The sequence below is a fragment of the Trichomycterus rosablanca genome, chromosome 20 (assembly GCF_030014385.1).
Source record: "Trichomycterus rosablanca isolate fTriRos1 chromosome 20, fTriRos1.hap1, whole genome shotgun sequence".
NCBI classification, from domain to species: Eukaryota; Metazoa; Chordata; class Actinopteri; order Siluriformes; family Trichomycteridae; genus Trichomycterus; species Trichomycterus rosablanca.
In genome coordinates, this window is record NC_086007.1 from 12,445,033 (window position 1) to 12,458,458 (window position 13,426).

The 13,426-nt window shown below is 40.5% G+C and overlaps 1 protein-coding gene across 1 annotated transcript in view; it reads right to left on the reverse strand.

Moving 5' to 3' along the window:
* Positions 1–7,417, reverse strand: part of zmp:0000001236 (mastermind-like protein 2) — an 80,078-nt gene extending 72,661 nt beyond the window's left edge. Inside the window, exon 1 of the mRNA XM_063016970.1 lies at positions 6,988–7,417. Within this exon, the coding sequence (XP_062873040.1) occupies positions 6,988–7,374 (387 nt within the window). The 5' untranslated portion in view covers positions 7,375–7,417. The remainder of the gene's footprint in view (positions 1–6,987) is intronic.
* Between the last annotated feature and the right edge of the window lie 6,009 nt (positions 7,418–13,426).

Consider the following 13,426-nt stretch of genomic DNA (forward strand, 5'->3'; position numbering starts at 1 on the left):
TCCTTTTGTTGCTTTGTAAATAGGCTCAATAGAATGTAACTACGGCACAGTTAAAAGTCCTGGACCTGAATCATAACTATGAAGTTGATAGGATATTGTATGGTATTAGAACTTAGCCATACAAGACAGGTGGCCTGTGCACGAGCTTACTTCTTGCTGATTTCTTCCCATTGTGTGTGCAAAAAGAAGAAATTCCTCTTTATTTTTATATTACTCCACAATTATTTGTGTACACAACAAAGGTTAGAATCTTATAGACAAAGCCCGTTCTAGATGTGGAATTGAAAATCCGATGGAGGGCAAACCTGACCCTGAAGCAGGGCATGTATTTGCTGAATGTTTTGAGTGGTGTTCAAAGCCTCAGCCATCTCACAGGCTGTGAATAAAACATGAGGCGTACACAGGGGGCACCTCACAAAGATGCCGCTAGGAGAGCGAGCGCAGATGAGCCCGGAATGCCTTTGATTTCCGCAGCGCAAACAATTCCACTGGAGTTTTTACACCGAACTCCCCTTCATTCATGTTCTCTTTCCATTGCTTGCTTCCTTCTACTTTTAAGCTTTATTTTTGGTGTCATGACTGCATTTGTAACTTTTCTTATTGGTTGGCAAGTTTAAATAATCAACACAGGCGTGAATATAAAAGGCAAATGTGCATTGTGGTTTGGGGAACTTATTAAGCAAAGAAGAAACTTCTGTCTTCTGTCAACAGTGAAGTGTGCCATCCTGTGCTATTCATCCATAACCAGAAGAACCCAAGATCCCAATAAAACCAATATAATTCCATGTTGAAATGACAGGCTGAGTGTAAGAGGGATCTTGTTATCCATTGTGAGATGCTAAGCTTGGTTCTGGGCTTAGGATGGTCTCTCAGGATTCATGGAACACTGGAGGGTATCCAGGGTCAGGCTAGCTTCCAGTTTTCTTTCATACGGTTGTAAAGCCAAGAAACGCCACCAAACACTCAGGCATTTCCTCCTTCCTCACATTATTTTATGCCTACCATGTCAAACTTAATCAGAGATAATTACTTTGTAATTCACCAAACATCCTATGGCAGGATACAGCTGTAAGAAATTCTTTGAGAACCCTTTGAAATTATGTGCTAAAGTTCTGCATGAATTAACTAGACCTCATCAGTTTTAAGATCAGTTTTTACATCTTCATTTTTAGTTTTTAGTCACAGTGCTGCTGTAATGCTTGCAATTGTTGTAATTAAAAGCTAAAAATTACATTTTTCAAAGACATTGACCTGCACAATTATCTACACAGATCATTAAGTAATAGAGGAAAACCTAACTAGCAATTAAAAAATTAAAATAGGCTTTGGTATGATGATTTGGAAACTGTGTGTCTGTTTTAAACAGGATGTAACAAATCTTATTTTTGTTCCTTAAATTAATATGTTCCTTTACATAGTCACACAGTGTCCTAACTCACAAAAAGCTATTTATTTTCTATTATTCAATTATTATGTTGTATTATTTATTGTTCCTATGAATAATGACTACTACTATGAAGCCAAATCCGGTCAAAGATTTTCTTGGTTAAGGAATCATGTCTTCTATCTTGCCAAATATGGCCAGCAAAAAGGAGCACAGAGGCGCAGATGGCCTCATTGAAAGTTAATCCGCTCCAGGTTGAAGTGGTTCTATTTATCACAGTTTTATCCTCACAGATTTGCCCCCTCCTCTGTTGCAAACCTGCGTTTCTCTTGGAACATTCATGACAGTCTCAATTTGGCCCTGTTGAATGCTGGTGCATGATACCAGTATACTATCTTTTTCAACAAGCCAGGGACAGAAACCAACCAAGCTAAAGGGCATATCCTGCACCCAGTGTGGGTCCAGATGTAACAGAAATTGGCTCCATAGCAAACAAAGTGCATGAGATGGGAGCAGGACCCAGAGACCATAAGCATTTAATAAAGGTATTTCAAGGTATTTTCTCCCATAAGGATGTATGGGAAACCTGTTAATGCCTTCCATGGTCCCGTGGACTTGCATATATTTTAGCCTTATGTAAAATAATGGAATTGTTTTGGACACTTAAACACTGAAATTAACATAGGTCCAGTGTGTAGTCCAGGGTGTTAGTGGTGTTAACGTTACACAACTCCACAACCTATTCCTCCAATCTTAGCTTAATTTTGTAAACACCTGAGGTTCAGTTTTTAGCCTAGTGTTTAATAAAAATATGAACATGTGTATGTAGTATTTGTGGGTTATTCATTCAGGCAACATGTGTATGTCTATTACTGTTATAACTTGGCTGATGTTCAGACCACATTCTGCATAATTCAAAAATATGGGATTTTAAAGTTCAAATCATGACTTATCACTGGAATTATACTGTAGCACAATGTTCCTATTCACCCAGCAAACAGTTATTTATTCTTAACCAAAAGTTTTACAGATGTGTTTGAAATGCTGAACATGTGGTTAATCAAGGGGAATCACTGAACACGGCCATCTAATCTGAGTGCAATCTGGTTTTGGATGAGCAAACATAACTAGTCACAACTGGTCTCTTTTTCCGTGAGAGTGCGCTTCACATGGCCCTCCCTCCATTCCCAGATCTGTCACTACCTTGAAATTAGGAAATAACAAAAGCAGTCCTGATGCCCAGGGCGCTTAATCGCTGGGCGGCCCCTAACAACAGCATTTTCAAGGACTGACAGAGTGAATAAACACAAGCAGGAAATATTTATTGGCACTAAATGTTTATGCAGAGGGATTTAAACTATCATTAAAGAAGGTGCTTAGAGAGCGGTAGGTTAAAATTCTTACAACTGTAAAAAACTGTGGATGGCAAAATTACTTTAGATTATTTTTTTTTTTGATTAGATTAGATTTGTGTCTGCTGGCTTGCAATTTGTGTTCTCATAGTTGTACAGATTAATAAAAGCAAACTGATGTTTAAATACACTCATTAGGGGCATGTTTGTCATGGCAGTCCAGTGATTTGAATGATTTTCTGTAAATTAACCATTTATAAACATTTTTTGCCCAAAAATTCGTACAATTAAAATTTTATTACGTTTCATTATTTCTTTAATGTCATTTAACCCTCTACTATGACCTATTATAACTAATAACAAGACCTTTTTTGGGGTGATTTTTTAAATTTGATCTTGTCTGCATGTCTGCAAAAAGTAATGGGTTGGGTGTTGTTCCCTACCTTGACTAAAGTCCAGTGTTCCATGTACTTTTAATGTGTGTAGTCAAACCTACAAGTGTATTTTAAAGTTCACCATAAACCATTTAAAACATGGATCACTGATTTAGCGTCTTTTTTATATATATATTTTTATTTATTTATGCATTTTCTTCCCTTTTCCTCCCTTGTACCATGTCTAATTGCCCGATTGCATCATGCATGCTTCCTCTCCACCAATGCCGATCCCTGCTCTGATTGAGGAGAACGAAGCTAACCCACGCCCCCTCTGACACGTTGGCAGCATGCCGTATGCATCTTATCACCTACACTTTGACGAGTGCAGTGCAGCTCAGCACTGTGTACGGAGAGACACACCCTGAGAGCACTCTTTTCTCATCTCTGTGCAGGCGCCATCAATCATCCAGCAGAGGTCGTAATTGCATTAGTTATGAGAGAGAGACCCTATCCGGCTTAATCCCACCCATATCTGAACAACAGGCCAATCGTTGTTCATGTGGCCGCTCAGCCTAGCCGCTGAGATGTATTTGAGATCCCAGCTCTGCGTGTGTTTTTACCACTGCGCCACCTGAGCGGCTCTTGATTTAGCATCTTTAATAGGTGTCAAACATGAAAAGTAACAAGGAAGACAAATGGACAGAGAACAAGGGTCCATTGCTGTCCTACAGACCTCAGGTTCTATTTTAAACTCATTGATTCTTACAGAAAAGAAGTGCTTATCATTGTCTTAGTGTGCTGTATAGTGAAATACAAGAGCTGATTTCTATAAACAGATTCTAGTCATGCATAAATCATAGTGTATAGGACACTTTTTAAATTCTGTTCTAATACAAAATACTAATACTAAAAAGCATTATAAGCTTAATTCCAGTTTGCTGGTACCAAACATGTTGGAAAAGGAATTGTAATGTTTTGCTTTAATTTCTTTAACCGCCACCTTTGTCTAAAAATCAAAGCAGCAACAAATGTTTTCACGGAAATGGCCTAAAGTATGTGGATATCTGACCATGAGCTTGTACATGGAGTTGGCTGCACTTTGCAGCTATAACTGCCTCAACTCTGTCTGTAGGAAATGGCCATTCTGTCAAAAGAGCATTTGTGAGGTTACGCATTGATGTTGAATGTGTAGGCCTGGTTTAAAATCAGCTTTTCAATTAATTCCAAATGTAATCAGTGGGATTAAAGTACAGGCCACTTAAGTTCTACCAAAGCATTTATTTTTGGACCTGGTACCTGGGGTCTGTCCCCAGACTACTTTTCTTCTCTCAATCTGTTGGCAGTGTGTGTAGCTGAGACACCTTGATTTTAAAATTAGGAGGGATGTCCACTCTTTGGACATATCATGTATGAGATGGTTTAAAACTTAAAATTGAGTAGAGCTAGCCGTAGCCTAGTGGTTAAGATACTGGACTAGTAACCAGAAGGTTGCTGGTTCAAGCCCCACCACTGCCAGATTGCTGCTGTTGGGCCCTTGAGCAAGACCCTAAACCCTAAATTGCGCAGACTGTATACTGTAACTGTAATGTAAGTTGCTTTGGATAAAGGTGTCTGCTAAATGCCGAAAATGTAAATGTAAATTGAAAGAAATATGGTCTATGGGTGCCACACAGCAACATGGGTCTATAAGGATTTTTACATTCAAACAAATACTTTGCTTTCCTTATGTGGAAAAATATGTGGACAGTTCTAAATGGCCTGTGGTTGAGTGAATAAGTGATGGTAGGGTGCCCTGTGATAGACTGGTGCTCTGTCCAGGGTGTATTTCTGCCTTGCTCCTAGTGTTTCTCCCAGTGTAAGGTAGTTGTAGCCTAGCGGTTGGGTACTGAACTAGTAAGCAGAAGGTTGCTGGTTTAAACCCCACCACTGCCAGGTTGCCACTTAGACTGTATACTGTAAGTCGCTTTGGATAAGCATCTGCTAAATGCTGTAACTATAATGTAAATGATTCTGAGTGTCTCAGAACCCACAGCAGCCCTGAATAGTATGAGATTTGTAAAAATAAATGAATAAATATTTCTGTGTTTACCTTAAAAAATATATTAATATATTTGTAAAAAATAATTGTTAGAATATAATTTAAACACAGTCAACTGGGAGATATAAACAAATATAAACAGATTTATATTGGATCCCTAAAATAGTTTGGGCAATTAGATTTAGGGTTGGTTTCCTGGATCAAGATCCTAATCCTTGACTGAAAGAGATTTTTCTGATATTTCAATGTGCTGACATTCCAAGATTAGAGGTAATCCATGTTTTGGAAACAGGAATCCCCTTTATTCTGTTAAAATGCGTTAACTGCGTTTACACCTGAATTTTATGTTATTACTGTTTCTTTGTGCCCTTTACACACACACACAAACACACACACACACAGCGGCTTTAAGTGATTCTGTTCTGCGTCAAAGCGCTCTCCCCTGCTCTTAAATGTAATTTTAAAATCCCTAATTTTAAAATTAAGAGGGATGTCCACTTTCCTTTGGACATACAGTGTATGTTTCTCTTGAACATTGAAAGAAATATGGTCTATGGGTGGCACATCAGTGCAGCTGGTAGAACGGGTGCCACACAGCAACATGGGTCTATAAGGATTTTTACATTCAACCAAATACTTTGCTTTCCTTTTACCTTCCAAAAATATGTGGACAGTTCTAAATTGCCTGTGGATGAGAGTAAGTGAATAAGTGATGGTAGGGTGCACTCTCTCCAGAGTGTATTTCTGTCTTGCTCCTAGTTTTCTCTCAGTTTAGGGCAGTTGTAGCCTAGTGGGTAAGGGACTGGACTAGTAATCGAAAGGTCACTGGTTCAAGCCCCACCACTGCCAGATTACCACTGTTGGGCCCTTGAGCAAGGACCTTAACCCTCAATTGCTCAGACTGCATACTGTAAGTCGCTTTGGATAAAACTATGGGTGGCACAGCATCGCAGCTAGTAGAGTGGGCGCCACACAGCAACATGGGTCTATAAAGATTTTTACATTCAACCAAAAACTTTGCCTACCTTCCAGAAATATGTGGACAGTTCTAAATTGCATGTGGATGAGAGTAAGTGAATAAGTGATGATAGGGTGCTCGGTAATAGACTGGCACTCTCTCCAGCCTAGTGGGTAAGGGACTGGACTAGAAATCGAAAGGTCACTGGTTCAAGCCCCACCACTGCCAGATTACCACTGTTGGGCCCATGGGCAAGGCTTTTAACCCTCAATTGCTTAGACTGCATACTGTAAGTCGCTTTGGATAAAAGTGTCTGCTAATTGCCAGAAATATAATGGAAATGTGTCACTGAGTGTAAATGAAGAAATAATTCTGTGTTTACCTTAAATAAATAAATGTAAGTATGTGGACCAACCTAAATTTTCTTTATCTTAGTGCCCTTTTCTTTATCTTTTTACCCTTGGTAAAAAAAAATGTTGTTAGAATATAATTTAGACTCAGCCAGCTAGGGTATTTAAGTCAAACGGGTTTAAAGTAAGTCCTTCGAATAGTTTGGGCAATTAGATTTAGAGTTGGTTTCCTGTATCAAGATTAGTCCTAATCCTTGACTAAAAGAGATTTTCAATGGTAACTCACCACTGATATTTCCAAGATTAGAGGTAATCCATGTTTTGGAAACAGGAAACCCCTTTATTCTGTTAAAATGCGTTAGCTGCCTTTTTCTTTGTGCCCTTCACACACACACACACACACACACACACACACACACACACACACACACACACACACACACCAGCTCGAAGTGATGCCGTTGTGCGTCAAAGCGCACTCCCCTGCTCTACAGTGTAATGCATGCAGGACTTTTGGCGCACACTTACCGCGATGCGGGTGGCCAGTCTCGGTTCTCCGTCTCCAGTCTCCCGGTGTTTCTGTTCTCCGTTAATTCTGGTTCCCTCAGTTCCATGCACGCTACCCCTTCCTCCTCTTTCCTTGGTCCTCCGGTTCCCTGTGCCCTGCTGTACCATGTTGAGCAGATGCAATGTGGCCTCGCGTTCCCGGTCTGTGATCTCCGCCTGGCCGCGCGCATACCGGCTCTCACACACAGAGTGGTGCCGCCGACACAGTTCGATCCTTGCGCGCAGCCGCTCCACTATTGCGCTGTGCAAACGGGGGGCAGAAACCGAACCGGAGCCTGAGCCAGAACCTGGGTTCAAGACCGGAGAGAACCCCGGAGCTGGAGCCTGCGCCTGAGCCGCTTCTCCCATGTTCCTCACTGATGCGTGGTGGATTAGTGGAGAAGTTTGAGCCTGGTTTTGCGCAGCGCACACATATTACAGGAAACATGCAAACATGCTTCAATAGGGTTTGGTTATGCTTGGTAAGCCTTTATCAGATTATATAAAGATATTTAGAACAAGCTTCCATCTGATTTAAAAAGTACTAGTATGCGCTTTAATATGCGCCTAATTCAAATTATACTCGGATAGTTAACGTACACCATCCGTGCGCAAGTCTCCAGTCCAAATGCGCATGTAAAAGTTTTGCCACAGCGCCGTTTGATCTAAAAAAGCTCAGAAAAGCGCAAGGTGTAACCCCGACCAGTCCTAAAACATTAGTCGATCAAGTCCACAACGTGTCAAACATCGAACTGTGCACCGCTGGTTCCCAGTACATCCGCACATTCGCTTCCCACTGACCGTAGACTGATCAGCGCACGCAGGGCTACAATCCAAGCTCGCTACAAAACTTCCGCAGAGCAGCAGAAACCTCAGCACCGTATCACGATGTATCGTCTCCCAAACTGCCCGCAACCGCGCTGTTGGTTGTGTCTAAAAGTAAGAATCGCTGGAGAAAGCTTGTACTGACTCTCTCTACTGGCTGCTGTCGGTGTTCTGATTAGTGATGGGTCGGTCGCGAACGATCCGGCTCTAAGAGCCGGCTCTTTAAAGTGAACGACGGGATCCGGCTCCTGATTGGGAGCCGATTCGTTTTTTTCCGTTTTTTTTTCTTCTGTCAAAGCCGCACGTGATTGGTCAAGATGCGTGGTGGCGTTTGTGTGTTTACACTGAGCAGGAGGGGCGGGGTTACACACACACACAGACAGCGTGCACATGAACAGGGGGGAGAGAGGGAGAGAGAGAGAGAGAGAGAGAGAGAGAGAGAGAACTCAGCGCTTTACACAAATCAAATCAAATCACATTATTGTCACGTCACATTAACACAGGTGTGAAAGGTGAGTGAAATGCTTAGGTGCTCAGTCTCTCACAGTTCCAATACACATTAATAAAAAAAAATATACACATTAACTTACACAGCCAGACATTACACGCTGGAAATGTGAGGAAAATGAGTGAGAGGAAACATAGTAAAGTTTGGACTCGAGGAGCCCCTTTTACAGAGAAGTGCAGGCCCACTGGTAGGAGACCAAGTGTTCAGTCTACCCACATCTTATACATGTGATGGCACATAGACTGTGTATCTGTCCCCTCAGAGAGAATCTATTTTAACAGGGCAGATCATAACAGAAAAGAGAAACAGGATCAACCCATCAAAGATGAGCTCCTTGGTTTTTCTGAATTCTAATCTTAACTAAACTATCTTCTTTTGGTTTTGCACATTTTCATTTATATTTTGTTGAGTGTGAGTGATGCTTCGTTGATGTTGTGTTGTTTCACTCTAGATGCTTGTTTATTTTTTTGTTTGTTTATTAGGATTTTAACGTCACGTTTTACACTTTGGTTACATTCATGACAGGAACATTCACCTCACTTGCATGTCTTTGGACTGTGGGAGGAAACCGGAGCACCCGGAGGAAACCCACACGGACATGGGAAAGACATGCAAACTCCACACAGAAAGGACCCGGGCTCTTCACCTGGGGATCGAACCCAGGACCTTCTTGCCGTCAGGCGACAGTGCTACCCACTTAGCCACCATGCCGTCCCACTCTAGATGCAAATGTACAAATAATATACACAATCGGATCTTTTTGTCTAATTGAGATGGGTCTTTGTTTTTGTATTTTATAATTTATTGTTGGAGGTCTCTGTTCCATGTTGAGTATATAAATAAAGCAATTTAAATAATAAACATTTAATACAATGGTTTTTTTTACATTAGTAATTCATTTTACATGTAATTTGGTAATAAATTAATTTAAGCAACAAAAAAATCTAAGGAGCCACTTGGGAGCCGAAAGAGCCGGCTCTTTTTAGTGAGCCGAGCCTAAAGAACCGGCTCTCTAAAAGGAGCCGAAATTCCCATCACTAGTTCTGATCACAGTCAGACTGAATACACGGACTGAATCCAAGCTTTCAACAGCAGGTCAGATCCACTCAGCCTGGACATGGTGCGAGCGCTTTAGCGATCAGTTTGCGCCCTCTAGCGGTGATGTTGAAGAACAGCAGGTTTAAGTTGCCCTTTTTTTCCTTCATCTTCATGTAGCAGGTTCATCTGTCATAAGTAAATAAGTAAAAATAAGTAAAAAATAAATAAGTAAAATTTAAAATTTTGAATCTGCAAAGCTTTTTGGCTGGAAAAGGAGTCCAAGAATAAATATGTATTTAAATTGTACATTGCTGTAATTTCATTTAATTTTTTTTTACTATTTATTAGGGCTGTCGTTAATCGTTTTAATTAACGCGATTAATGCGTTAAAATTGTAATTGCGGTTAAAAAAATTGATCAAGATTAAAAATTTTAATCAAACTATTTTTATTGGGCTCTTTGTGCCACGTAAATATGTGTCTCTGTGGTAATTTGTGTTCCTTAAAAGTGCATGAAGCAGAACGCTGATTAACAGAACAACATTAGCACAACCGGAGACGGTCAATTCTGATATCTTCCCCACACACTTGCTCCCTATGCCCTAGCATAGTACACTTAACATTCTTAAAGGGCCAGACAATATATTTGTAATTCACATTACATAACAGGAGACGTTAGAAAACAACATTCTTTTTCTTAGAATAGTAAGGAGCCCCTAAGGTAACATCCCCCCCCAAAAAAAAATAATGCGTGGCCACGCCTTATTAACTCGTGGGAACGAGATAATTAAGTCATGGCCACGACTTAATAAGGCATGGAAACGAGATAATTAAGTAGTGGCCACCACTTAATAAGGCATGGGAACGAGATAGTTAAGTAGTGGCCACCACTTAATAAGACGTGGGAATGAGATAGTTAAGTAGTGGCCACCACTTAATAAGACATGGGAATGAGATAGTTAAGTAGTGGCCACCACTTAATAAGGCGTGGGAACGAGATAGTTAAGTAGTGGCCACCACTTAATAAGACGTGGGAATGAGATAGTTAAGTAGTGGCCACCACTTAATAAGGCATGGGAACGAGATAGTTAAGTAGTGGCCACCACTTAATAAGGCGTGGGAACGAGATAATTAAGTCATGGCCACCACTTAATATGCCGGAGCCTATCCCAGCTTTTGAGTGGGCGCAAGGCACACAGTAACACCCTGGACGGGGCTCCAGTCCATAGCAGGGCAGACACACATACACACACCCATTCACCTATAAGGCAATTCAGTGTCTCCAATTAACCTGACTGCATGTTTTTGGACTGTGGGAGGAAACTGGAGCTCCAGGAGGAAACCCACGCAGATACGGGGAGAACATGCAAACTCCGCACAGCCCCGCCTGGGTATCGAACCCAGGACCTTCTTGCTTCTTGCTCGGTGCTTCCCACCGAGCCACCGTGCCGCCCTTATCTGAAACATGAAAGTAAAAATAAACACACACACATACACACACAAACCATCATAACAACCATCATATAATTACAATAACCATATTGTAGCCACGCTTTAGCCTGTATAGTATTATTATAGTATAGCCATATTATTATAATATACAGTGAAAGGCAAGTGCAGCAATAGCAAAACTCTTCATCCAGTCAGTTTTGTTGTTTAAAATAACTAGTTACTCTGATAGAAAATGGGACCATTTTAAAATTGTAAATATATTCAGTAACTTGCTTTTTTAGATTACAATGTATAATTTTACTCAAGTACTGTGCTAATTTAAGCTAATGTCAGCACATTAGCATTTTGTTAGCAACAGGCCTAAACTTTTGGCTTCAGGTTCCTTATCTAAACTAATATCTAATAACTTGCACTTCTCCTTGTACTGTTGTAACATTCATTAGATTTTAAAATACTTTAAAAAGATAAATACATTCTGGTTTGACACCTAAACAAAGCTAGTCAGTGCACTTGTTAGCAGTTTTACTGTGTGTGATCCTGCTCCCACCTCCCACCTGCTGACTGTACACGGTACTGACGCACAAACCCTTCTGGTACCGTGTCAGAACCACACTACTAAACCTGATCACATTCAAAACATTTCTTTTGTTTCTTTTAAGTTTCCTTTTTTTAATATTTATCATGTTCCTTCCCTAATTATTCTTCCACTACTGCATTTGTAGCCTAGTGGTTAAGGCACTGGACTACCAATCCAAAGATCGCTGGTTCAAGTCCTGACTGAGGTTGTCACTATTGGACCCTTGAGCAAGGCCCTTAACCCTCAATTGCTTAGACAGTATACTGTTACAGTACTGTAAGTCGCTTTGGATAAAGGTGTCTGCTAATGCCAAAAATGTAAATGTAATTTTGTTTATCCTTCTCGCCAAATTGAGCCGAAATGTATTTTCCCTTCTTCTTCTTTTTTTATTTGTGAATTTTTTGCGCTTTGTAAGCGTAATCACAGTGCATAGAATTAATGAATAATATTAAGGATGCAGTTTGTACAGTGTATCACAAAAGTGAGTACACCCCTCACATTTCTGCAGATATTTAAGTATATCTTTTCATGGGACAACACTGACAAAATGACACTTTGACACAATGAAAAGTAGTCTGTGTGCAACTTATATAACAGTGTAAATTTATTCTTCCCTCAAAATAACTCAATATACAGCCATTAATGTCTAAACCACCGGCAACAAAAGTGAGTACACCCCTAAGAGACTACACCCCTAAATGTCCAAATTGAGCACTGCTTGTCATTTTCCCTCCAAAATGTCATGTGATTTGTTAGTGTTACTAGGTCTCAGGTGTGCATAGGGAGCAGGTGTGTTCAATTTAGTAGTACAGCTCTCACACTCTCTCATACTGGTCACTGAAAGTTCCAACATGGCACCTCATGGCAAAGAACTCTCTGAGGATCTTAAAAGACGAATTGTTGCGCTACATGAAGATGGCCAAGGCTACAAGAAGATTGCCAACACCCTGAAACTGAGCTGCAGCACAGTGGCCAAGATCATCCAAACACACCTCTAAGATGACCACTGCTTTATTGAAGAGGCTGAGGGTAAAGGTGATGGACTGGCCAAGCATGTCTCCAGACCTAAACCCAATAGAACATCTTTGGGGCATCCTCAAGCGGAAGGTGGAGGAGCGCAAAGTCTCGAATATCCGCCAGCTCCGTGATGTCGTCATGGAGGAGTGGAAAAGCATTCCAGTGGCAACCTGTGAAGCTCAGGTAAACTCCATGCCCAGGAGAGTTAAGGCAGTTCTGGGAAATAATGGTGGCCACACAAAATATTGACACTTCAGGAACTTTCACTAAGGGGTGTACTCACTTTTGTTGCCGGTGGTTTAGACATTAATGGCTGTATATTGAGTTATTTTGAGGGAAGAATAAATTTACACTGTTATATAAGCTGCACACAGACTACTTTTCATTGTGTCAAAGTGTCATTTTGTCAGTGTTGTCCCATGAAAAGATATACTTAAATATCTGCAGAAATGTGAGGGGTGTACTCATTTTTGTGATACACTACATTTTGTAGCATTTGTTAACCCCATGACATGTATAGTATGCTGTGTGAAGCATTTTGTTAATACCCTTGTGTTGAAACTGTACATTTGTGACTTTGGTAATATTGAAAGTAGATTTACACATTATAGTCCATTAGGTTAGGATCAATTTTAATATTAATATCTGCTTCCCATTTAATATAAAAATCAGTTTAGAATTTTACGCAAACTTTTTTTTATTTTGTAAAAGATGTTTTATTACCTCTTGTGTTTCTGTGGCATGCATTAAAATATGTACACCGATTAGACATAACATTATGACCACCTTCATAATATTGTGTTGGTCCCCCTTTTGCTGCCAAAACAGCCCTGACCCTTTGAGGCATGGACTCCACTAGACCCCTGAAGGTGTGCTGTGGTATCTGGCACCAAGCTGTTAGCAGCAGATCCTTTAACTCCTGTAATGCCTAGTTCACACTACACGATTTTTGCCCTGATTTTCGCTCGCCTACTGGTCGGTGCTAGATTTGCAGGCTCGGGAGCA